Genomic DNA, 25142 nt, shown 5'->3' with positions numbered 1-25142 from the left:
CCTTATAATTCTTCTCTTGTCTTTATTTCCTATCACTTTTATTTATAATATCTATTTCATCATTCTCATATTTTTGTCTTCTTCCTCTACAGTCTGGAATAATTCCCACATTTATGTAATATGTCAGTGATTCCATTTCCTACAGTGTTGGCTCCTTGTTTACTGTTTGCAATGAGGATTTTAATTCTGATAATACATTTTTAGTTTCTTAGTTTCTTGTTTTTCTTCCTTATCTCACTCTATTATCTTTCTTTTTTTTTTTTAAGATTTTATTTATTTATTTGACAGAGAGAGAGACACAGCAAGAGAGGGAACACAAGCAGGGGGAGTGGGAGAGGGAGAAGCAAGTTTCCCACTGAGCAGGGAGCCCGATGTGGGGCTCGATCCCAGGACCCTGAGATCATGACCTGAGCCGAAGGCAGATGCTTAACGACTGAGCCACCCAGGCGCCCTTCTATTATCTTTCTAGGTCATTGTTCTGTCTCCTCATATATTTTACTTCTATTTCACTTAATCTGTATCTTCCCATTTCTTTTCTTTCTACTAAGACTGCTGAACAGTTTTCTAAATATGTGTGTGTGTAGATTCTATAGAAAGTCACTTTCAGATCTGTGCACCTGTATTCGTTTGCTAGGGCTGCCATGACAAAATACTACAAACTGGGGGACTTCAACAACAGAAATTTATTTTCTCACCATTCTGGAGGCTGGAAGTCCAAGTTCAAGGTGTTGACAGAGTTCATTTCTTCTGAGGCCTCTCTCATTGCCTTGCAGATGGTCACCTTCTATGTCCTCCTATGGCCTTTCCTCTGTGCTTGCTCAGACATGATGTCTCTGTTTGTCCAAATTTCTTCTTTTTAATAAGGACATCAGTCAAATTGGATTGGGGACAATCCACCCTAACAGCCTCTTTTTATTTATTTTTTATTTTTTTAAAGATTTATTTATTTATCAGAGAGCAAGAGACAGAGGCAGGCAGAGGGAGAAGCAGGCTTCTTGCTCAGCAAGGAGCCTGATGTGGGACTCGATCCCAGGACCCTGGGATCATGACCTGAGCCGAAGGCAGACGCTTAACCGACTGAGCCACCCAGGCGTCCCAGTCTCTTTTTAACATAATACTTCTTTAAAGGCCTTATCTCTAAATACACTAACATTCTGAGGTACTAGAGATGAGAGTTTCAACATATGAATTCTTGGGGGACACAATTCAACCCATAACAGTACCTCAGTTGTAAAAATGATGTTCCCTTTTCCTCGATGCTTAGCCAGGCCATTTATAATTCCAAATTGGTCTTCACTTCCTGCTTATGCTAAGCCTAAAAATCAACTAGAAGTGAAAGCTTATTGTCTTCTCTAGTCTTCTCTGAGCATGCTTGCTGCCCTGGGCATGCCCACAGTTTTTTAGATGAGCTAGTATACTCAAGAGCTTTTCAGTTCTTATTCCCCAAAGAATCTCACTCCCCAACTTTTTCTTCCTGGCTTTTGTCTTGTCTACTGTATGCTTCAGTTGTTAATTTTTGTGACAGGTGGCAGCACTTGGCTGTCAATATTTTTGAGGAACATCTTCCACCCTAGGAGGGTTACAAGTTAGGTGAACAAAGACAGGCTCCTTGTGTTAGTTCTTCAGGGAAGCCACAGACAGGTCAAAACAAATGTGACTCCTTGGGAACAAGGTTTTCTCTCCTCCCTCTAGTACCATGTATTCATACTGAGGATTCAAGTTGCCATCTTGAAGACTGCCACCATACTGGGAAAGGGATGGGGTGAGGCTAAGTCAAAATGCTACAGAATTCTCTTATTGTGTTCTAGCAGACTTTCTCCTGGTTAACTGTTCACTTGATTGCTGTAAACACTTGCCATCTTGCAGCGTTCCAGAAGATTGGTTTTTACAGTTTTTGACAGGTTATTTGGTGTTTCTGGGGAAGCACAAGCCCCTTGAAGTCCTTACTCTGTGATCTTCACTGATGTTATAAATCCAGTTGGATGATGTTTGAAGCCCTTTTGTGTATCTCCAATTAGATGGCAGATTGATCTAAATACTACTAACTTAACTTCTACAGTCTAGCATACTTTCTTCTTTGATGATTATGGAAGATAATGGCAGGATTTTTTTTTTTTTTCCTGGCTCAATGTCTGGATCTCTGTTATCCTAAAAAGATGGACTATCTGAAAAACTTAGTTTCCAGAATGTGCAACTAGAGAGTCTTCTGGTTTTTAATCTACATTTCTGGCAGTCAGCTTTTAACCTCTTTTGCTCATTTCCCCTTTCTTGGCCCAACCTTAAATGATGGAGTCCTTCAGGGACCAATTGCAGGATTTTTTTTTTCTTCATTTTATGCTTTTCTAGGGGGGTTTAGATCCTCCTAAGCCTGTAAATGCCATGGATTCTCTAATTATTCCAAAATTAATATCTCCAGTCCTGTTACCTGTTGAATTTCAGACCCAGTTGTTACTCAGTATTTCTTTTAATAGCTCACAATATCCCAGAATAAACATATTAAAAACTGAACACTTAGTTCTCACTCTTGCAACAATTTTTCTCCTTGGTTCTTCTCCATTTCACTAAATGACACTTCTATCCATCTAGTCATTTCTTCCAGGGATTTTGGAGTCATCCTTGACTTAACACTCCTGACCTCCCAAAACTGTTAAATTTAATAATTAATAAATAATAATTAATCATATATATACCTATTTCTTGAAAGTGGCCAATTCTTGACAACTCTGTCAGTACTATAAGATAAGCTGCCATATCATATTTTGCTTGTATTCCTCCAATAGTCTTCGACCTGTGTCTCTGCTTACAAGCTTGCCACCCACAACTCACCCCACAATTACAGTGAATGTTTAAGAGCACAAGTCAGATCACATCACTCTTCTTTTCAATCAAAACTCATTAATGTGGCTCACAAGGTTCTTACATGATCAGCCTTCCACATACCTGTCCAGCCACAGGCCAGGCCATGCTCTCCTTTTGTCACCACGATTCAGCCAAAGTGGCCTCCTTTTAGTTACTTTAATCTACAAGTTCTCTCCTGCCTTAGGATTTTGTATGAGCTCTTTTCCCTCAGCTCTTGTCCTCTTCCTCCCACCCTTTTCCTGGCCAATTCCTCTGGCCTCCCTTCTCTAGACCAGCCTTCTCCAAATTCTCAATCTAAGTTAAAATGCTCTGCCCGACTCTCTCACAGCCTCTTGAACTCTTCCCTAATAGATCTTATAAACTTTTCTATGGTTATTTGTATAATTATTACTTACCATTGGTTCTCCTTAGGACTATAAACTTTATGAGACCATGTCTGTTTTCTCATCATCTCTATTCATAGTGCCTATCAAGATGCCAAGTTAGTAGTCACTGATAAATATTTTTGCATGACTAAATAAAAGAATGGGTGGATTAGGGGTCAGAAGCTGTCCTATTCTGCTTGTTTTCAAGGAGTAATGAGCATTAAGTATTTCCTGTGTCCCTGCCCACACTCCAGTAATGAGAGCAAACCCCTAATTTCCCTTGTTTTTCTCCCCCTTATTTGTGTCAGGAATGTTGTTTGCTTTGTTCAAAGACCTTGCGATGTAGGAATTGAACACCAAGATGAGCCAAAGGTGAGAGAGGACTCAAGATGCTTAGGATGTATTGGTAATTGCCAATGAAGAAGGAGAAAAGTCACTGGATTATTTAGGAAGTTTAAAAAGCCATGCATTTATAAAAAAGATTTATCAGAAATGTTATAATAATATAAATGAAACAAAATGAGAGAAAAGAACACTGGAATTAGGATAAAATTCAATAGTTGTGTCAAAAAACACAGCTCCAGATCCTTACAAGGGGAAAGAAAAAAAAATGTGAATCCAATGGGAGTGTGAAGAAAAGAGGAAGTGGTTTCTCAGAATTGGAAGTTATCAGAAATTTAAAGGCCACAACTGAGAAACAATGCTGGAAGTCATGAGGAAGGCTGTGCAAACAGCATTGCTGTGAATTTTATCCCTATTATGACATTTAAATGAGAATGTTTTGGAATTTAGGATCTAGTAGGAGATATTAGAAGTTATAAATGGGGTTTTATGCCTGAAGAAGGTATAGGTATTTTTTATTACACTTTATTTTATTCAGATACCAGTGTGATCACACATGGTCCATGAACATTCAAATAGTACATGAAATATGATCAGATGTTGAAGATTGGTCCTCAGACATTATCGCCAATGACGCAGTGCTTGCCCATGGTCTCACTGATATAAAACCACATCCATACATCAGTGGCCACCAAACCACTCAGCCCAGCTTCCTTACCTGTGAGCTGTTTGTAGCTACCAGTTTGAGCACTATTGATGATTATTTTTCAGACTCTAAGTAATTCCAGGAATCTCAGCAGGGGTTGGAGGAACCAGCTCAACCTTAAAATCATGCCCAACGGTGGCTAATCCAGGCTTTGAGTGATTCACAACAGCATTGATCAGCACCAGAGCCTTCTCAGTGAGGTAATGGGCAAATAATACCATGGGGCTAGGGTGGAAAGTTTGTCACCTTGAGTGGCTGGCTGAATTAGGTCTAGATATTTTCAAGATTAGATATTTTACAAGACTGATAATTCCAAAGGTGATCCAGGAAGCAGAGGAGTGGAGGAGAGAAAAGCTTAATGCTTCAACAATAAACTTGAAGGGCGCCTGGGTGGCTTGGTCGGTTAAGCGTCTGCCTTCGGCTCAGGTCATGATCCCAGGGTCCTGGGATCGAGCCCCACATCGGGCTCCCTGCTCTGCGGGAAGCCTGCTTCTCCCTCTCCTGCTCCCCCTGCTTGTGTTCCTTCTCTCACTGTCTCTCTCTCTGTCAAATAAATAAATAAAATCTTAAAAAAAAAAAAAAACAATAAACTTGAATTGGCAGTGACACATCAGGAAGCAAGGTGAGGGATGAGGGGAAAGTCAATATTCACTTAGGTGGGGGAATTACTGGAAGAAGCCCTAATGAGTGATGGGAATGAAGATTTGAGATGAATCATCAAGGAGCCATTTAGTTAGACTGTTTTTTTCCTTATTAACTCTTCTTACTTAATTTCTTGTGGCATCTTCTGAATTCTCCTTCATAAAATCTGCAGAATGTATAAAATTGTGTGTGCATGTGTGTGTGTGTGTGCATGCGCATGCACCTATACTTCCTTGAGAAGTAATGATGCGGAGCAATTTCTGGAGCTATCTAAGAATGTAAGGAGTATCAGTTAGCATATATCTGGCTGCATATCCTAGTGATGGTGACATTAGTAATAAGAGCAATTATTTCACATTGTATGAAATCTGGAGGTATTTGGTTTCAGGGTTGGTTCAGTGGCCCAATCCTATCATCAAGGCCCATGCTCTTTCTTTCTTTTTGCCCCATTATTCTTAGCATGTAGCCCTTATAGATATATGTAGATATAATTCCTTGAGGTCTGACTTGGAGGGAAATACTATAACATATATACTAAGTTATATGAGATGTTATGAGTTGTGCTCTGCTTGGAACACTTGTATACACACACACACACATGCACAACTCCATACACACTCATTTATACTAAAAATAAAGACATATACAACATTCCAGAAGAGAAAGGAACTAGCGACTGTCATTTGTACATGCCCATAAATGACAGGGGAAATCCCAAAATGAATTTCTGAGACCTTAGGCAGCCACCCTTCCATATTCAATAAGGAGGTGAGGATGTGCCAAATCAGCGAACGTGGGATGGACTGTGGTCTAGAGGTAAGCATGGCTGACTACATCCTGGGAGAGGTAAGTATGGACTGTGACATGAGGTCTGCTGAAAGCCTGGTCTGAACTGAAAGATTCCCTAGTACTATGGCAGCAACCTCAACATTTCTAGCAGAGTCAGATGCAGGTTTAATTTGGCTGCAAGTCCTTAATTTTATCCTACTTTAGTCTGAGATTTGATGCTTATGACCAGGGTCCCCTAATTAATCACTCTTAATCATTGTTATTTGGAATTGTGACATTTTCAAATGTGTGCCTAGACAAGTGTCAATGAGAAGCAGTGAATTAGTGAATCAGGTCTAGACAGCTCCCTGCTTTAAAGTAGCGTTTCACAAACTAAGTTTCCTGTGTAGTAAGGAGTCACCCTGAGTTAGTAAGAGTAGAACTGGGGAGCTCTGAATGGCCATTTGCAAGAAGAGCAATAAAAATAATGTAACTTCAATTTTTCTCCTCAAAGGTAAAGATATTAGTTTACCAACATCCACCTGGATTGAAAAACTTACTGAAAAGAGAAGTGGATTTTGGTTTTATGAGGCTATTAGATTGTTGTCCAAAGATACGATTGGCTAATTTGGTAAAACCGGTTCCTTGTTGCCAAGGCATGTTGTATTAAGAATGAATTGCCTTGCATTAAGCTAGGGAGTAGTAGATACTCCCTCCCACTCACATGTTGTTTATAACCACTTGGGATAGATCATCATGACCTATGCTTGACTATAGTTTCCAAAACTGATACATCACTTTAAGAAGGGAGGTGTTCTGGGTGAAGCTGAGATATGAAAACCCAGTCTTCCCAGAGCCTCAGCAGGCTTGTCCCTCTCCAGTGAGAAATGAATTTATTTTACAGTTCAAATGACTACTTAATGCCATAGACACAATCCCTGGGTAACAAATGTTGTTCTGTAGCAGGATTGTCTCTGATTTTCTTTCTCTTTATTTTTTTTTTTCACCTACTCTTCTCCCTTCTCCGGATACTAATGTTCCCTCATAATTTTTATGAGCCTTCAGGGAAAGATGAGAACTAGCCTACTTGAAGGTATGAAAAGATTTGCTCATGAATAAAGTCTACATTTTTTGTGTCAGTTTTCCTCATTAGAATGGGAATCAGAAATAGAAATTCTGGCCAAGTACTGAGAGCTGAAGAAGATAAATAGCTGTGGATTTCAATGCATTTCGTCAGATAATTGTAAGCTACAACTTGCTGAGAGTGTGATGAGAAACTCTCATTTGGTGTTGTTAGTTCCATAGGGGGAGCATAAAACATCTAAAAATATACTGAGGTGACCTAATTCACTATTTTTAACTTTTATCTCCATAACCATCTTAGAGGAAGCATGATTTGAAGACCATCATGAAGTGTTTTATGTGCCAAATGTTTTACTCAAAATGGCCAAACAAGTGGGGCTCTGGAGGAGTCCCAGGAGCCAAAGCCAGACACGACATAGGGTTGAGACAGACTGTACAAGAGCCAAAGGGGACCCCAAAGCCTGTTCAGATTAGAGCCAGCTTTTGGGAGAAGTGGGCCCAGGGGCACAGGTCTGGAGTAGGATGGGGCTGCCTCTAGATTTAGGACCACTGGACCACACCACCGAGTAGGAGCTTCACGCACCACCACATGGGACTTATCTGCGTTAGGATAAACCAGGATTGCAATGCAGACAGAGACTTCGAATCCACAGAAATTTTACCTGTGATGTTCAAATGAGGGGTCCAAATTTTTTGCAGACACTAGAGCCTTCAGGGAGAAGAGCATCGATTGAACAACAGCTCATATTTGGAGAGCATTCAAAACCTCCAGATAGATTTAAAAAATTAGTAGTAGTTCAAATTTTATTAAGCATTATTTTTGTCATATACTTTATTCTTTTCATTTAATAAATCTTAAATTAAAAATAGTTTGCTTTTATTGTATGCAGTTTAGAAGATGCAGGAAAGCACAAAGAAGCAGATAAAACTCATCCACACTCAATTTTTATAACTTGCAGATAATCACATTTATATTTTTCTTCTAGTCTTTTTTACATGTCTACAAAACAAAATTAGGAATATACGGATTTTGGTAGATACAAGCTATACAAAATTCACCTAACTGCCTGCCTGGAGAAGAATCACAGGGTAAGGAAAGGGGAAGAGAAAAATGTACAGGTCCTTGGTTCACAGCGTTCCTACTACACTAACACTGAATCACCCCTGCACAACGAGAGGGCCAATCTTTTTTGGATATCACTGACTTATTTGGAAGGGCTTCTGGGAAAATATGTGCTATTAATACCTTATCATGGGTATCAATTGTGGATACCTTTGACTAGAAGGAATGAGACTGAGAAAGTTCATTTAAAAAATCTTAAGCATGTATTTTTCAGGGCAGAGCCAGCCAGACTCACAGTGCAGTATGATTAAGGAGGGTACCCATTCATTAGCTTGGGGCATGTTGGGTCGGGGGTGAATATCCACATGCCATCCAAATAGACTGAAATCTCAGATTCCAAATTGAAACTTACCCATGTTAGGGCATAATCCCTGGGGGTCAGATCAACTAGTGGTGGGCACTTCTGGAGGATTCCTTTGAGGATTAGGTAAAAGGATGTCCCCACATCCAAAATACTTTCTTTCCCACATGCGGCATGTTTGCCCAGGCTCTTGGCACAGGTAAGTTCAGGCAGACTTCATCACCCTCTAATGACGCTATTACTACTTCCATTTTACCGATGAAGGAACTGAGGCTGATGGAGATTAAGTAACCTGCCCAAAGTCACGTGGCCGGGAAGTGAATTCAAATCATTGTGATTCCAAAACCCATATCTTGAGATTGGCTAGCTTTTAACCACAGCTCCTGGGTGCACAGCTAAACCTCATCTCCTACTCTCTTCGGCAGTTAGATGGGGCCGTGTGACAGAGTCCTGGCCAATGGCATATGGATGCCACTTCTAGGTTTGGTCTGTGGACACTGTCCATATGCAACACTCCATATTTTCTCTTACCCTATGTGATGGCTAGATGCCAATGTCCAAGACCTAGAAAGTCACTTGTTGAGGATAGCAGAGGCTCTATCAGCCTGGATCCCTGAGTGACTTATGGAGCTAAGCACCTTCTCTGGCCATCAACTTCCCTTCACTCAAAGACTGTTGAACTTGATGTGAGGGGGAAATAATTAGTAAGTATCATTACCTTAACTAAAATCACATCACAAGTAAGAGACAGAAGCAGGATATGAGCCCAGTTGTCATTACTCCATAAACCTGTGTTCTTTTCACTGTACGGTCCATTCTGCCTCCTTTTGCAGTGAACTAAACTATGGAGATTGTATCCTTCCACATGGGTTGCTTTAAAAACAGAAAGTTACCGAAGGAAGTTCTAATTCCAACATTTTCTCTCTACTAGTCTTTATGCCACAACAACACAGCCAATTATATTGTGTCAAGCTGGATTTTCACAATTTATATTGATTTTTCAGGATGGTAATGACCAAGCAAAAGAGCCTGTCATTGGTGTACATGTGCATGACTTCCTCTGGACTGAAGCTCCGGTCAGACTATCTGCAACTCATCTTACTGGCACTGAAAACCCTTCTTTGCCTGTCTTCACCTACCTCGGCGAACTTCAACGCCACTGTTTGCCAACAAACAAAACAACCCCACTGTTTTCTACCCTCTTCTCTCATCTGGTTCTTCTTAATGCTGCCTGTGTGTGTTCTATGACCTTGCTCATGCTGTGTTCCTGACTGGGCCCTCCTCATACTCTGAGACATAACTCCAATTCCCTCTCCTCGGAGACTGTTTCCCTGGTGATTCCTGTCCCCACTGATGTGTCATTTTTAAAAAATATTTAAGAGATGCATTGAACATTTTGACATTCGATGTTGTTCTACCTTATTTTATTCTTAATTGCTTTTTATGTGGAGCTTTATCTTCCCTTTAAGATTTATACATTCTCGAAGACTCTAACTCTAATGTGTACAAGTTGGCAACCAGCATAACATCTGACATGGTATCTTGCAAATAGAAGATGCTCAATGATTTGTGTTTGAATGATTCAAAGAATGAAAGTAATAGTGATTTCTTTTGTTTCTTCCAAAGTGCCCAGAATGATCCTCAATACAGTTTTTTCTTCCTCAGTACAGTTTTTGGAACAATTGTCGGCTGAATTCTATCTTCATCATTTGGGGCCTTCCCTGAGGCATTTTTGGGTATGAGTTTGAACCATGGTCCTAACTGGTCTAAAGTGACCTCCAAGCTTCTATGATGGTGGTTCTCAAACTTCAGCATGCTGAGTGCCACCCCAAGAGGTTTTTTCAGGACATCTAAGGTGGGCCCCAGAGTTTATATTTCTAATAGCTAACACTGATGCTGCTGGTCTAGTAAGTCACACTTTGAGAACCACTGACCTACTGCCATTACAAAGATACCATTTCCTACTATTCTCTCTCCTTCTTACTCTACTCCAGCTATACTGACTTCCTTGTGGTTCCTTAAAGATAGCAGGTGCTCCCCTACCCCAGGGCTTTGCACTTACTGTTCCTTCAGATCCTCATGTACTTGCTCCCTCACCTCGGGTCGTTCCTCGTATGTCACCTTCTCTAACCACCTGACTTAAGATGGTGAACCTCCTGCTCACCTCACAAACACACATTCACACATACACATACTCCCTATCACATTCCTTTCCTCTAATCTTTTTCTCCATAGCATTTATCACCATCTGCACGTATGTTGTGCTTGTTATTTACTATCTATCTCTGCCCCTAGCCCCACCAGAATATAGGATACGTGAGGGCAGGAATTCTCATCAGTTTTGCTCATACTGTATCCCAGAGGTTAGAACAGTATTTGGCACACAGTAAGCACTCAAAAGTGTTTCAGTTGATGTTTTAACTGGAAGACAGCAGGCACCACAGCCCTACCTGTTTTTAGGCCATAAACCATAAAGAAAGCTCACCTACTGCTGAAACAAAATAGGAATGATTAACTTGGTATTCATCCTGTCCTGGCTAGTCGAGGGGCCAGAGTTGAAGGAGCAGAAGAAGATGTTATTAAACCTCCAAGGCACTCAGGATAGGTCATTGCACTGTCCTCAGTTTTTGCATCTACAAGTTGAGGCGGTTGAACAAAATATCTGCAATATTGTTTCTAGCTCTAGAGCTCTCTTTTTTAAATCTTACTGTATATCTACATGTCACACAAAGGGAAGGTTTAGGACACTAGGACCAGTGAGAAGCTCCTTTCCATCCTGTGGCTATTATCAACTATTTCACCAGAACAAAGGTCACAAAATTCTACCGAGAATCTTCTCCCAATCAAGGCTACAACCCCACAGCTCTGCTGTCTTTTTGGTTTTGTGTAGAGAAAATTTCTTTGTCCTGGATCCTAACTGGTGCCAAACCCAATATTACTACATTTGTGTTGCCTCAGAAGTCAATGTGTCCCAGGGCTTCTCAAACCAGTTCAGAGAGGGGAACATCTTAGAATGTTCTTATGTTTGCTGACCTTGATATATGGAAATTTTAACATATACATATAATAACATACAAAATTTGGGGCTAAAGTATAAACCGTCATATATATGGATTCCAGTAGAGACAAACAGTAGTGGATGCTGATTTTTTTTAAAGATTTTTAATTAATTTATTTATTTGAGAGAGAGAGAAAGAGAGAGAGCACAAGCCGAGGGGGGGAGAGGGCAGAGGGAGAGGGAGAAGCAGACTCCCTGCTGAGCAGGGAACCCCATGCAGGTTTCCATCCCAGGACCCTGGGATCATGACCTGAGCTGAAGGCAGATGCTTAACTGACTGAGCCACCCAGGTGTCCTGTGGATTCTGAATTTTTAATAAAAAGTTTATGGCTGACAAATTTTAAGTTGAGAAAATTTGATCTGATTATTTGATCTTCTTTTCTGTAAACTGAGAAGCACTAGCTCATCACCTGCATTTTAGAGCATGGGGTGGAAGGTTAGTGGTTGGGGCATAGGCTCTACACCTTACTTGTAAGACCTTGGGTGAGTTATTTATCCTCTCTGTGCTTCAGTTCCCTCAACTCTACGATGGGGATGATGATGATAGCACCTAACCCCTACGGTTATTGAGAAATCCAAATAAGGGGGTACAAATAAAACTCTTTACCTGAGCCAGGTACCCAACAAGGGCTTGACCAACATTGGCTATTATTCATTGCTGAAGGCCAGAGTGAGGCACACTTAGGAAAGGATTAGCTTAGGCAAGGAGAGAGAAAAAATAAGAGCATTTGAGAAAATGGAAGAATTAACAGGAAGGGAGAGGAACAGATCCAGATTTGTCTCTAATATGTACACAAAGCCATTGGAGAAGCTATATGTGTTTATTTGACTTGGGTTTCTGTTAATTTAAACCTTTTAAAAAATCATTTATCTCTCCTTACACAAGGCTTCCTCTGGCGGGTAGAGCCTGAGGTCGTTGACTGTGGAGGCCAGGGTGCAAGGGTCATGTGAGCACGCAGAGTTTTGAGCAAAAGGCTGTTTCAGGTGCTCTTCCAGGTTATCTATCTCCATGCAACAGAAATATCAGGGGCCTGCAACGTAAGGATTTTCCCAGAGTAATATTTCAAATTGAGGGGAAAAGTCTCAAGGTTTTTCGTTTTTGGTCTTGTTTGTTTTACAGTAACTTCTTAAGACCAAGGGCCTATGAAAAGAAGGGGTGGAGGGAGCCAAAATCACAGCGCTCTTGGTTGGGGGGGACACGCCGGGGTCTGTGTTCCCTTTCAAGGGAATCTGCACTTTCCAAAGCCTGTTGGCGCCCTCAGACGGCTTCCCAAGCGCACTGTGTTTGGGGTTATTTCCAGTGTGCTCAACCTTTCCTCAGATGTCACTGAACTGTGCTTTGGGTTAGCCTTCGGGGCATTGACCTGTCAGCAAATAGATAATGTTTTCAAAAAGCTTGAATTCTGTTCAGTGTTTTATAATGATGAAAACTGAAGCTGGAAAAGGTTGTAAAACCCTTCGACTCTCCACAGTAGAGTCTCTTGTTTCTCTGGCTTCCTCAAGTTCACGCTCACAGGTAAGTGACTTCTACTCTCTATAGCATTGAGGACTACAGTCTGCAAGTCCATGTCCTCTAGCTTCTACTTTGTGGGGTGTTGTGTTTCTGGTTCACTAAAGGCTGTCCTCTTGTGATGCGATAATACTGTAATGCTTGGGTAGGAACTTGCAGAGTACATTGATACTTTCATAATATGATGTACAGTACAGATGGCTCTTGGTCGCTGTCTCATTTATAGCAGTACTACTTTATGCATCAGCTGTCTTGAGAATCTGTGTGTGTGTGTGTGTGTGTGTGTGGTGTATGGGGTATGTGGTGTGAATGGGTGAACGGATCGAATAATCTGCCCAAAGTAAAAAAGCTAGTGAACTTTTAAATCTTGGCTTTATGAAAGCACAATGCTATTTGCACAGATAACCACAAATCCCATCCCAGAAAGCTGGTGCTGGTTTAATAGAGAACTATACCGGCTTTCTCTTTTCTCCAACACCATGCTCATTTCCTCATTCTCCCAGTTTTCAATAATTTAGATACTAAAAAATATGAGCTCTGGATGCATGGCTAGAGGGGGGAAAGGTTGGTTTCTAGAATCTACTTCCCCGTTTTAGGTTTCCCTAGCTAGTAAAATTCACATGTTGCTGATGATTTGGACATCTCTGAAGGATGTGGCTGCCAATCAAATATCGGATGATATCTGGGAATAAAGTGTGCTATTTACAAGTGTTTTGAGGGAAGACTAGCTTACTAGACATATTAGAGACAAATTATAATGACTGCACCCCAAACTCTTAATATTGGGATGTAATAGGGGCGCCTGGGTGGCGCAGTCATTAAGCGTCTGCCGTCGGCTCAGGTCATGATCCCAGGGTCCTGGGATCGAGCCCCACATCGGGCTCCCTGCTCAGCAGGGGGCCTGCTTCTCCCTCTCCCACTCCCCCTGCTTGTGTTCCCTCTCTCGCTGTCTCTCTCTCTCTCTGTCAAATAAATAAATAAAATCTTTAAAAAAAAAATATTGGGATGTAATAGTGGTTATCATTAAACTTGTAAAGTATTAACTTATTTATAGGCTCTTGTTTAATGGAAGTTCTTTCTGTGTGCAGCCACACCTCCACCTCAGCCCCATGCGCCCCCTACCCCTCCAGACTTGGGTACCCTCCTCCTCTGCTCTGTAACCCTCTGCTGTTATCTCCGGAGCCCGCATTTCCCTGCCTGGGAGTTAACTGTTTACATGCCCTGCCCCCCACTTGATCGTAAGGCCCTTGAATAATTCGTGTGTCCTTCTACTAACAGTAATGGTGACAAATATTTGCTGATGAATGCTGGAAATAGATTAGGAAGTAATGTAAGGGGAAAAAAAAAAACCCTGCTCACTCCATGGTTTTAAAAGACACTGAAATTGCTAAAAAAAATAAAAAGAAAAAAAATGCCCAAGTTCCATTGCAAGAATTTAGTGTTAGAGTTGGGTGTTGCTTTGCGCAGATGGGAAAACTATTCGTGTAGAGACCAAGAAAAGCTGGGAGTGACGTCGACCTTAAACTCTTTTGTTTGAGAGCAATTCTTTAGTCCTCCATTTTATTTCATTCCCTTGCCCATCAGCTGCAGCCCTCGGGGCGAAAGGGGCCTCATTTTTATCTTAGCCTAACTAATATTACTTTCCTCCTTTTAATGATCCTTGGGAGAAACAAATCATTTGCTGGGTTTAATAATATCAAAAGTGCGCTACTTGCATTTCTACATGTCAGCAGTGAAAGGCATTTTCAGGGCTTAAAAAAAAAAATCAGAATTTGTGGCTTAGGAGGTGACTTTCAAATTCCAGAGGACCAGGGGCAGTTCTGCTTGTCTCTCTGAGCAGCCCAGGGAAGGGGGAGCGTGTGGTGCTGGCGGCCTTGAGAGCTTTTACAAAAGGAAAGGCCCCACAAGAGAAAAACCAAGGAGAATAATCACAGTGGGCTGTGGGCTGGGGTGAAGGCCACTCCACCCCTGAGCCTGGCCTTGTACCCCTCACTATCCCTCCAGCATCTCAATGGCTGGTAGGGCATTTAGATCTTCCTTATTATCTTGGTCTGGATGAGACAAACCTCAGCCTCTTCCTCCTGAATTCAGTCAAGGCAAAATCAACATGTTTCAAAGATAGTATTCGGGAGAAAATGAGATGGAAAGCAGAACAAATCTCCCCAGAGACAACTGAAAACATGAAACCCTGGTAGAGTAGAGAACCGACAAGAGCCTAAAGTGACAGGAGCTGGGCACTGATGGCTGAGCCGTGGGGCACCACAAGCCCATTTCATTTGGTCGCCTCAGGCCTATCTGCCCGGGAGAGAGATGAACCGTGTGGTCCGTGCCCTGCTAAATGAGGGTGCCCGCTGCCTGGCCTGGCAGAATGTTTCACCCTTCCCAACCAGATTTCCTAGTCCCTCTGCGTGTGGGCTCTCAAATTCCAAGCCTTATCAGAGCATTGGCTTTTTTTAACAAGTATAAAAATGATCATATATTTATCTTGCCTAAAAGTCCTTATTAGTTCCCTTGCCATTGGGATAAGGTCCCAAGTCCTCAGCGTTAAAGACGAGGCCCTGAGGAATCCAGCAGCCACATCCTTCAGAGATGTCCATCCACTTTCCCTCACACTCACTGGACATTCTTCTGTCCTTGAGCCTATGTGCTCTCTCTGGGGTCTGGGCCTTTTCATGTGCTCTTCCCTGGCTGGGATGCTTTTCTCTCTCCTGTTTCCTTGGCTAACTCACCCTTATCTCTTATGTCCCATGCTGAAAATGCATTGGCTCCAAAGCCTCCCCCAGCTCTCTAGGCCAGGGCAGGGCCTCTGCTTGAGGGTCTAGGAGATGCCCATGCTTCCCCTTCACTCACAATCACCAGGCTTGTCATTTCTTATGTGGCACCTGTCTTCTCTGCCACACTGTAAGTTCCCCAAGGACAGGGCAGGTTGGAGGGCTGGTGCTCCATATGATTTTTAGGTTGGGTAAATCAGGCAATATTTCTCCTCAGGCACCAAGCTGTCCTGGACTGACCTCATAATACAGAAGACAGCAAACAGTTTCTGCAGAAGGCTAGAAAATAAATGGTTTAAGCATTGGTGGGTGGGTGGGGGGATGTAAGTATAGTTTCTGTCACAGCTACTCAACTCCTCCATTGTAGCACAAGAACAGCCAAAGACAAAATTAAAACTAATAGACATGATTGAGTTCCAATAAAGCTTTCTTTACAAAAACAGGCAGTGGGCCGAATGCTCCTATTATATTTGTATCTTCAGCCTGGAAGGATTCCAGCTTCTGGGAGAACTATTTTCACCCCTGACCTGTTTCTTTTCTCTCTTCTTTCTCTCCCCTTCCTTCCTTCCTTCCTTCCTTCCTTCCTTCCTTCCTTCCTTCCTTCCCCTCTCTCTCCCTTCCTTCCTTCCTCCCTCCCTCTCCTCTTTCTTTCTTTCTTTCTTCTTCCTTCCTTCCTTCCCTCCTTCCCCTTTCTTTCTTTCTTTCTTTTTTCTTTCTTTCTTTCTTTCTTTCTTTCTTTCTTCTTCTTTTCTTTCTCTCTCTTTCTTTCTTTCTTTCTTCTTCCTTCCTTCCCTCCTTCCCCCTTCTTTCTTTCTTTCTTTCTTTTTCTCTTTCTTTCTTCTTCTTTTCTTTCTCTCTCTCTTTCTTTCTTTTTTCTTTCTTTCTTTCTTCTTTTCTTTCTCTCTCTCTCTCTTTCTTTTTTCTTTCTTTCTTTCTTTCTCTCTCTTTCTTTCTTTCTTTCTTTCTTTCTTTCTTTCTTTCTTTCTTTCTTTCTTTCTTCTTTCTTTCTTCTTTCTTTCTTCTTTCTCTTTTTCAGCTCTCCTGCAGCATCAATAGCCAGACTGGTGTCTTGAAGTCACACTTAACAGCCTTGATGTAATGGTCCAAGGTGGGCACTGACATTTTATATTCTTTGGATTTTTGGTTTGTCCCTGACATGGCTTATAGAACTTTATCTCATCTAGTTTTGACAGCCTCAAGTCCTCCATGGAACTGCTTATTTATCCCCTTTCTGAGATTTGTCTGTGTGCTAGGTTCTGTCAGGCAACCCATCCAGGTGTTACTTTCTGACTTCTCTCTCTCCTCCCCAGTAGTGGTCTTCCAGAATATTGTTGCTAGTGTTCTAAAGTAGAATTATCTGTGATGTGTCTACCAGTAAAGGTCAGGAGACTGTCCTCTGTGTTGATAAGATTACACATCTTATCAAAGAAAAGTAAACTTCAACCCTGGATAGTTAAACAGAAGTACAGATAGTCTGCACATAGACCACATGCCATTTAGCAGAGAGGGACAGTAGTGCTGGCATGGACAATTAAAAATTCTTGGGGGATTCCACAATTAGGTGGCCAAAGTCTGCCAGTCAGTGCTTAGAAATCTTGATTTCTGGCTTTCAACTCCTAGATTTTCTAAGTTTATTGAAAGACCATCTTCCTGGAAGACTTGAAAATTCTCAATCTGTTTCCAAAGAGATTTTTTGCAGATTAAAATCATTTACTTTATGAAAAGGCAGAGTGAAAAGAAAATAGCATGGTACCTTATTTTCAATTCTGAGTTCTTTTGTGTGGTTAAAGTAAAATTTTGTTATTGTAAATTGTTGGGAAAGCTTAATTAAAGCTTCCTGCAATGTGTGATACCCAAGAAGCCTTCACACACTTTAGGAAGCTCAAGAACAAAATTGTTAGCTTAGGTACTATAGATAACAGCCGAGAGAGTAGAATTAGATGACATTACATCTGCTGATATTGATGGGGAAATGATGTGACAAAACACCATAGCATGCTTAAATCGTGGAATGTACCTGGTGAGGAGGAGACACACTCTTGCGACCCTGTGAAACAAACTTGTTTATCACTGAAAACTAGATTCCCACTCTGTTCCCAGGGTTTCAGAAACTATCGGAGATACTTCCCAGCATCAGCTATGTTTCCCAGGATCTCATCTAATAAAAAGGGAATTAACCAGTGGAAGAACACATGGTCTAATGATATACCAGAATTTCATTCTATGCTTATAATGATATGAGGCAATTCACCTAACATCTGGAAACATCGCGTTTCCTGGAAAATATCATAAGCAAGGCTTTTGCTTATTCGTTCTGGTAATTTTTGTATCTCATTGCACTTTCCCAGATTGAGCATTATAAAATTGCCACTGTCTTTGTGGAAGCAGCAAATCATAAACTTTTTCAACACCATGGCCTTCAAAAGTCATCACTGCCATTTCTGAGCTGGGCAGAGATAAGGGAACTAGCTCCAGTTTCTGACTGAGCAACCAACCGAAGGGCCAAGAACCAGCAGCTCTGACATCCAAGGGCAGGAAAGGATGGATGTCCCAGCTAAAGTAAAACAGCAAATTCATCCTTTCCTGACTTCAAAAAAATTAATTAACTTTTTACTCAGATGTATTTGACATATAACATTTTATAATTTTAAGGAATACAACTTGTTGCTTTGATACACTTATATATGGCAATATAATCACCACCCTAGCTTTAGCTAACACCTCTATTATGTCACATAATAGTCATTTCTTTTTTGTGGTAAGAACATTTAAGATATAGCCTCTTAGCAATTTTGAAGTATTGCTTCAAATACTTGAAGGATATTGAAGAGATAACTGCACTCCTGTGTTTATTGCAGCATTATTCACGATAGCCAAGATAGAGAAAAAACCTAAGTGCCCATCGATGGATGAATGGATAAAAAAGATGAAGTGTATATATATAATCACTATAATATATATTATATATATAATCACTATATATAATCACTATGTTGTGCATTAGATTTCCAGAACATACTCATCTTCTGGTTGCAAGTTGGTATCCTTTAACATCTTCCCAATCCCTCCATCCCTCAACCTCTGGTAACCACCATTCTACTATTTCTATGAGTTCAGCCTTTTTAGATTCCACATACAGGTGATATCATATAATATTTGTCTTTCTCTGTCTGGTTTATCTCTGTCACAATGCCCTCAAGGTCCATCCATGTTGTCACAAATAACAGGATTTCCTTCTTTCTTATTGCTGAGTAATATTCCATTGTATATATGTGTATATGTGTGTGTGTGTGTATGTATATAGTTTTTTATATATTCTATATATGTGTGTGTATATATACATATATATATGCCACATCTTTTTTATCCATTCATCCATCAATGGGCACTTAGGTTTTTTCTCTATCTTGGCTATTGTGAATAATGCTGTAATAAACACAGGAGTGCAGTTATCTCTTCAATATCCTATTTTAATTTCTTTCAGGGATATACCCAGAAGTAGGATTGCTGGATCATATGATAGCTGTATTTTTTATTTCTTTTTTTTTAAGATTGTATTTATTTATTTGAGAGAGAGAGAGAGAGAGCACGAGCAGGGGCAAAGGGAGAAGCAGACTCCCGCTGAGCAGGGAGCCTGATGTGGGACTCAATCCCAGGACCCAGAGATCATGACCTGAGCTGATGCTTAACCAACTGAGCCACCCAGGCACCCTTGTATTTTATTTTATTTTTTTAAAGATTTTATTTATTTATTTTGACAGAGAGAGAGAGAGAGACAGCGAGAGAGGGAACACAAGCAGGAGGGGGAGTGGGAGAGGGAGAAGCAGGCTCTCCACTGAGCAGGGAGCCCGATACAGGGCTCGATCTCAGGACCCTGGGATCATGACCTGAGCCAAAGGCAGACGCTTAACGACTGAGCCCCCCAGGCGCCCCTTGTATTTTATTTCTTAAGGAACCTCCATACTGATCCATAGTGGCTAAACCAGTTTATATTCCCATCAACAGGGCACGAAGTTTCCCTTTTCTCCAAATGGTTATCAACACTGTTATTTCTTGTCTTCTTAATGATAGCCATTCTAACAGATGTGAGGTGATATGTCATTATGATTTTGATACGGGTTTTCCTGATGATTAGTGATGTTGAGCATCTTTTCATGTACCTGTTGGCCATTTTGATGTCTTCTTTAGAAAAATGTCTATTCAGTTTCTCTGCCTCTTTGCTTTATTCAGGCCTTCAAAGGATTGAATGAATAATGCCCATCTGCACTGGTCAGGACAGTATTCTACAGATTCAAATGTTAATCTCTTCTGGAAACACCATCACAGCCATACCCAGAAATAATGCTTTACCAGCTATCTGGGTATCCCTTAGTTCACTCAAATTGATACATAAAATTAACCATCCCACCAACCTCAGACAAACTCACTCTGAAACCAGAATAAAAATGAAACAAAGCGGGGCGCCTGGGTGGCTCAGTTGGTTAAGCGACTGCCTTCGGCTCAGGTCATGATCCTGGAGTCCTAGGATCGAGTCCTGCATCGGGCTCCCTGCTCGGCAGGGAGTCTGCTTCTCCCTCTGACCCTCCCCCCTCTCCTGCTCTCTCTCTCTCATTCTCTCTCTCAAATAAATAAATAAAATCTTAAAAAAAAAAAAATGAAACAAAGCAAGGCCAGTCCATAGTTTTGCCCAAGCACAGGCAAAAACAAGGTCATTGTGCAACCCCCCAAAATACCAAACATCCCTCTGTCTTGCTATGAGTGACTATTTAGGCACCCAATCATGAAATTGCTCTGGCTTTCTGACAGCATCCAATCTGGAGCAAACCCCCACTTTCTTGGATCCTCTCCCAAATGACCTAACTGAAGCTCAAGTCCTATAAAGATATTCTTTCTAACACCCTCTTACTGAGGCCCCCATGATCTCCACCACATGTTCTTCCTCACTGAAATAAGTAATAAATCCAGATTGTTCAACTACAGTTGTGCTCCCGGTGGTCTTTGGCTGAAGGGCACTGTCAATGCTAGTGGATGGAAATCCATGTTATAGATGAATTTTTGTGTTTGAGAATATTACTCTTTAATAGTAAAATAGAGATCCCCAAAATCACTGCATTCTGAAAGAAGTGAAATGTAAGCAAACCCAATGTGAAAACAACTGTACAGAATTGCTGAGGGCACAGACAGAGAAAATGAAGAGAGTAGGTTGGTTGATCATCATTCTCCTCCTTGATAGAGGGTGGCTTACTGCAAGTGACCCCAGAGGGGGTGGGTAGGAAGACAGTTTGTAAGCTTGAAGGCCAAAAGGAATGTTAGCTGTTTTCTCCCTTTGTGCCAACTGATGTGCAGACACAGTTTCATGTCATTCTCACACTAGTCCTGCAAGGCAGATTTTATCACCGTCACCACCACTGACTTGAATGATGGAGAACAGGGCCTGGAGAGAGGTTAAAAAACATATGCAACAACATGGAGAGAAGCCAGAGGATCTGCGAGACTCTGAAGTTCATGGACAAGATACTACACCACTGGTCTCTAAGTGCTGCCAAATATTTGCACACCAGTGGAAAGAAACCTTTTTAAATGAAGAGCTAAGCCAGGAAAAAAAACCATTGAATACTGCATTTTTTTAAAAAAAGTGTTATTTTAAAATTAGATGTGATATTACAACTATTGTTAAAGTATTCTTATTTTCTCATTATCCAAGTATTTTTTTTCCTTTTGAAAAATAAATTTTTGGTTAAAATTTCAAAAATGATATAACCTGTGAGCATTGCATTCTCTGAATGTAATACTGCTATAGTGAATAAATTTTGTTGTTAAAAGAATTTTGAATCTAGTTGATGTACTTTTTAAAAATTTACTGACCTCCTAAATTGCTTAATGAAATGATGTTTCTCACTCTACTTCTTAATATTGAGTTTATTTTTTAAAATTTATTTTTTATAAATCATGTTGATTGGTACTATTATGTTGATAGTACCTTTGATAAGTTGTAATGAGAAGGGTACTTGACCTCTGTGGTTTTCCTCCCCAAAATATACAACCCCTGTCTAATCCTGAGAAAAGTCCTGAGAAAAATATCAGTCCCATTTTAGGGGACATTCTGCAAAATAACTGCTCAATACTCCTCAAAACTGTCAAGGTCATCAAAAACAAGGAAAGTATGAGAAATGGTGGGAGCCAAGAGGAGCTTAAGGAGATATAATGACTTAATATAATGTTTCCCTCTACATCTTTGCAATACTTTGTACTACTAGATACTGAATCTTCGCCAGGATTTCAGTTAATGGTTTTAGTATTCGTTGCTGATCATTACCCAAAATCTATTCATTGGAGTTGTAGATAATGATTTCTCTAATTTTATGGGGTTTTAGAAATCAGTAATGGATATTGATTTTTATTGAATACCTTTTCTGCATCTATCAAAATGATCATATTTTTCAGTAAATGATTATTGGGTTCCTGGGATCAACATTGCTCATTATATTTTGTTCATGAACTGCTGAATTATACTTAACGTATGTAGCAATTTTAAATCTATTTTCAAAAAGTAATTATAATTCTATTTTTTCTTATAACATTCTTGTTTGTTTTGATGACAAGGTTATACTTGTTTTAGAAAATGAGTGAGTAGCTCTTCCCCTGGTCCACGCTGGACTTACCATATCCTCGATCTTGAAGATGCATTTACAAAGGAGCACTGCAGGCTACTCACCAGTGTTAAGTGTCGTCCTTCCAGACACTGACCCAAGAGTGTCACCAGTTGGTTGTGCTGCTCTAGTGGTTTTTATTTTTACTCATGAAAGGAAGGAAGGAAGGAAGTATGGAAGGAAGGAGGGATGGAAGGAAGGATGGAAGGAAGGATAGAAGGATAGACAAGCAGAAAGGACAAACAAATAAAAAGTAACTATCCATTCATCAACTAGAGAAAGCCATAATCAATGGTTTGGCTTTATCTTTCTTTTTTTTTTTTTAAAGATTTTATTTATTTATTTGAGACAGAATGAGAGAGACAGCACATGAGAGGGGGGAGGGTCAGAGGGAGAAGCAGGCTCCCTGCCGAGCAGGGAGCCTGATGCGGGACTCGATCCCGGGGACTCCAGGATCATGACCTGAGCCGAAGGCAGTCGCTTAACCAACTGAGCCACCCAGGTGCCCTGGCTTTATCTTTCTTAATAATTGACTCTTTCATGGAGTTATTGACCAATTAAAAAATCTGCTTTTTAGTGAAGATTGAAATTGTTAGTGAAAGTTATTTCTTGCACCAAACTGTTCTTTCATTTGACTACTTTGTTTAAAGAAGAGAAAATAAATAATTACAATGGTTATTTTATTTTATAGGGTTATTGACTGCAGATTGCAGTCACCATGTCTGACTCAGTAATTCTTCGCAGTGTGAAGAAATTTGGAGAGGACAATTATGGTTTAGAGTCAGAAAGCTTCCGTAAGTGGACTTTTTCTCTTACTGTCTCTTACATAAAAAGAGGTTAGACAAGCTAGTGAACTTTCAAGGGGCAGAAGAAAACCAACAATAATATGGAGAACAATTACTGGATGCATTTCTTACACACAAATGGGTGGTTCGCTCCAGAATCAATGTAATGGAATGTTTGAAAATGACAGGTAAAAACACATGAAGTGTGGGTGAATGCGGGGTGGCTGCATACACTGAAGGACACACCAGTGGAATTGGTACCTTTTGCAAGACTGAAATCATGGCAGGTCCAGAAATTAATGCCCAATTCCATTTCACTGATATCAAAACATGTTTCAACTCTTACACTCTCACAGGTAGAATGAATTATGTACTGGCTACATATGGAGGCATTGCTTTGATGGTCTTATACTTCAAATTAAGGTCTAAAAAAGCACCAGCTGTGAAAGCAGCATAAACGGATTTTAAACTGTACCTCACCTGTTAACTTCCCATGCCTGGAGAAGCTAATGTCAACTCATCATGTAATACTCAACCTGTACAATAAATTAAGAACCTAGGAAAAAGAAACCACACAAAGTGTGGGTGAATGAAAGTATCTCATCTATAAATATCCAGCACTGGTTATTATTATTGCCTTTATCCATCTATTGTTGTAATTGATTATAGTAGTAATTATTTAGTGAGAAACTACCAAGACTATGCTGGCCAGAATGAGATAATGGGAAAGAGGACCCATACATTAGTACCTAACATCTAGTGAGCGCAAGTGATTCCAAGCAATTATTATTATTATTAGTTTTTAAAGATTTATTTACTTATTTGAGGGAGGGAGAGAGAGTGCCCAAGCAGGGGAAAGGGCAGAGGGAAAACATAGGGGAAGCAGACTCCCCACTGAATGCTGAGGGGAAGCCCAAGTGAGGGGGCTCCATCTCGGATCCTGAGACCATGACCTGAGCTGAAACCAAGAGTCGGACGCTTAACTGATTGAGCCACCCAGGTGCCCCGCAATTATTAGTTTTTTAAACAAATCCTATGATTTTACAACTTACAGAAGAAAAAATGAGACTTGAATAAATTTTTTAAAACTTGGCAAAGATTACATAACCAATAATTAATGGAGCCATCATCCTAATCCAATTCTGATTCCTAAACCCAAGATATTTAATCTCTATCTGTGCTATAATGTCTCTTTACTCTTACTTAAATTAAATTAATTAAAATGCCAGGGAATCAGGATGTGTTGTCCCATGGCGGTGGTTGACATTAACACCATGAAATTCCCTTCCCTGTTTCTTCCCTACACCCATGACCCTGTACCCCACTTTCACTGCCTACCCTCCGTTTGCTCTCATCTATGCTGGGGAAAATCATATCCAGCTCAATCCTGTGGTTTCTCCTGGCATGGGAGTGTCAACATCATCTTACTGTCTAGTTAATTTGTAGTCTCAATTTTAAACAGATAAATTCTCATGTTTCTAAGAAACAAAACAATAAATACTTATTTTACTCAGTAGTTCAAAAAATTAGATTTTATTCAGCTAATTTAAAAATGTTGGTCTCCTGTTGACATTCAGAAAATACAAATATGTCATATCCTGTAGAAATATTGAAAAATGTAGTCAAGCTAGAAGTCCTGAACCTGACAGAGTGTTTTCTTGTGTAATGAGAGACAGAGAGAGAGAGAATGAAAAAAAAGGAGAGAAAGGCAAATAGTCATTTTGCTGTGTTCCATGAATAAAGCTAATTTATGGGAATGTTTTCCTGGAGCAAAATTGTTAATGACTATGTTGTTGTGTCATTATTAACTGCTTTGTGCATTGTTTTTATCCTGACAGATAACAATGATAAGAATTCAAGGTAAGTGACTATTTCAACAATACATCATCTTTTCTAGAATAGCTCCCTAATATTCCTTTTAAAGGCACAAAACAGAGATAATATTTTCATGCATCTTGTACTTCTTATAAAATGGCATAGGTAATCCATTCCTTTTCTCTTTAAAACATTGCTGTAATTGATTTCAAAAACCTTTTGAAATATTCCTTCTGTATTGGGTCCAAATCTCCTCCGTGTATCCAGCAACACCACAGAATTTCTTTTTTTTTTTTTTTTTAAGATTTTATTTATTTATTTGAGACAGAGAGAATGAGAGAGAGAGAGAGCACATGAGAGGGGG

General features: G+C 40.3%; 2 protein-coding genes across 3 annotated transcripts in view; both read left to right on the top strand.

Annotated features, from left to right (window-relative positions):
• The first annotated feature begins 12703 nt into the window (after positions 1-12703).
• ABCB11 (ATP binding cassette subfamily B member 11) overlaps positions 12704-25142 on the top strand; it is an 86842-nt gene continuing 74403 nt past the window's right edge. Inside the window, exons 1-3 of one of the 2 annotated variants that reach the window (XM_021702735.2) lie at positions 12704-12763; positions 22870-22972; positions 24802-24823. In XM_021702735.2, coding sequence (XP_021558410.2) covers positions 22897-22972; positions 24802-24823 — 98 coding nt within the window. In that variant the 5' untranslated portion in view covers positions 12704-12763; positions 22870-22896. Of the gene's footprint in view, positions 12764-22869; positions 22973-24801; positions 24824-25142 lie in introns of those variants that run through there. The other variant, XM_044913323.1, reaches the window with a different exon arrangement.
• LOC110591984 (ATP synthase membrane subunit K, mitochondrial-like) lies at positions 23244-23420 on the top strand. The gene has a single exon (XM_044913287.1). The coding sequence runs from the start codon at positions 23244-23246 to the stop codon at positions 23418-23420; it is 177 nt and encodes a 58-aa protein (XP_044769222.1).

This window comes from Neomonachus schauinslandi, chromosome 3 (genome assembly GCF_002201575.2).
Source record: "Neomonachus schauinslandi chromosome 3, ASM220157v2, whole genome shotgun sequence".
In the NCBI taxonomy this organism is placed as follows: Eukaryota; Metazoa; Chordata; class Mammalia; order Carnivora; family Phocidae; genus Neomonachus; species Neomonachus schauinslandi.
The sequence above is the reverse complement of the archived record's forward strand: the minus strand, read 5'-3'. Positions and strand labels throughout refer to the sequence as shown.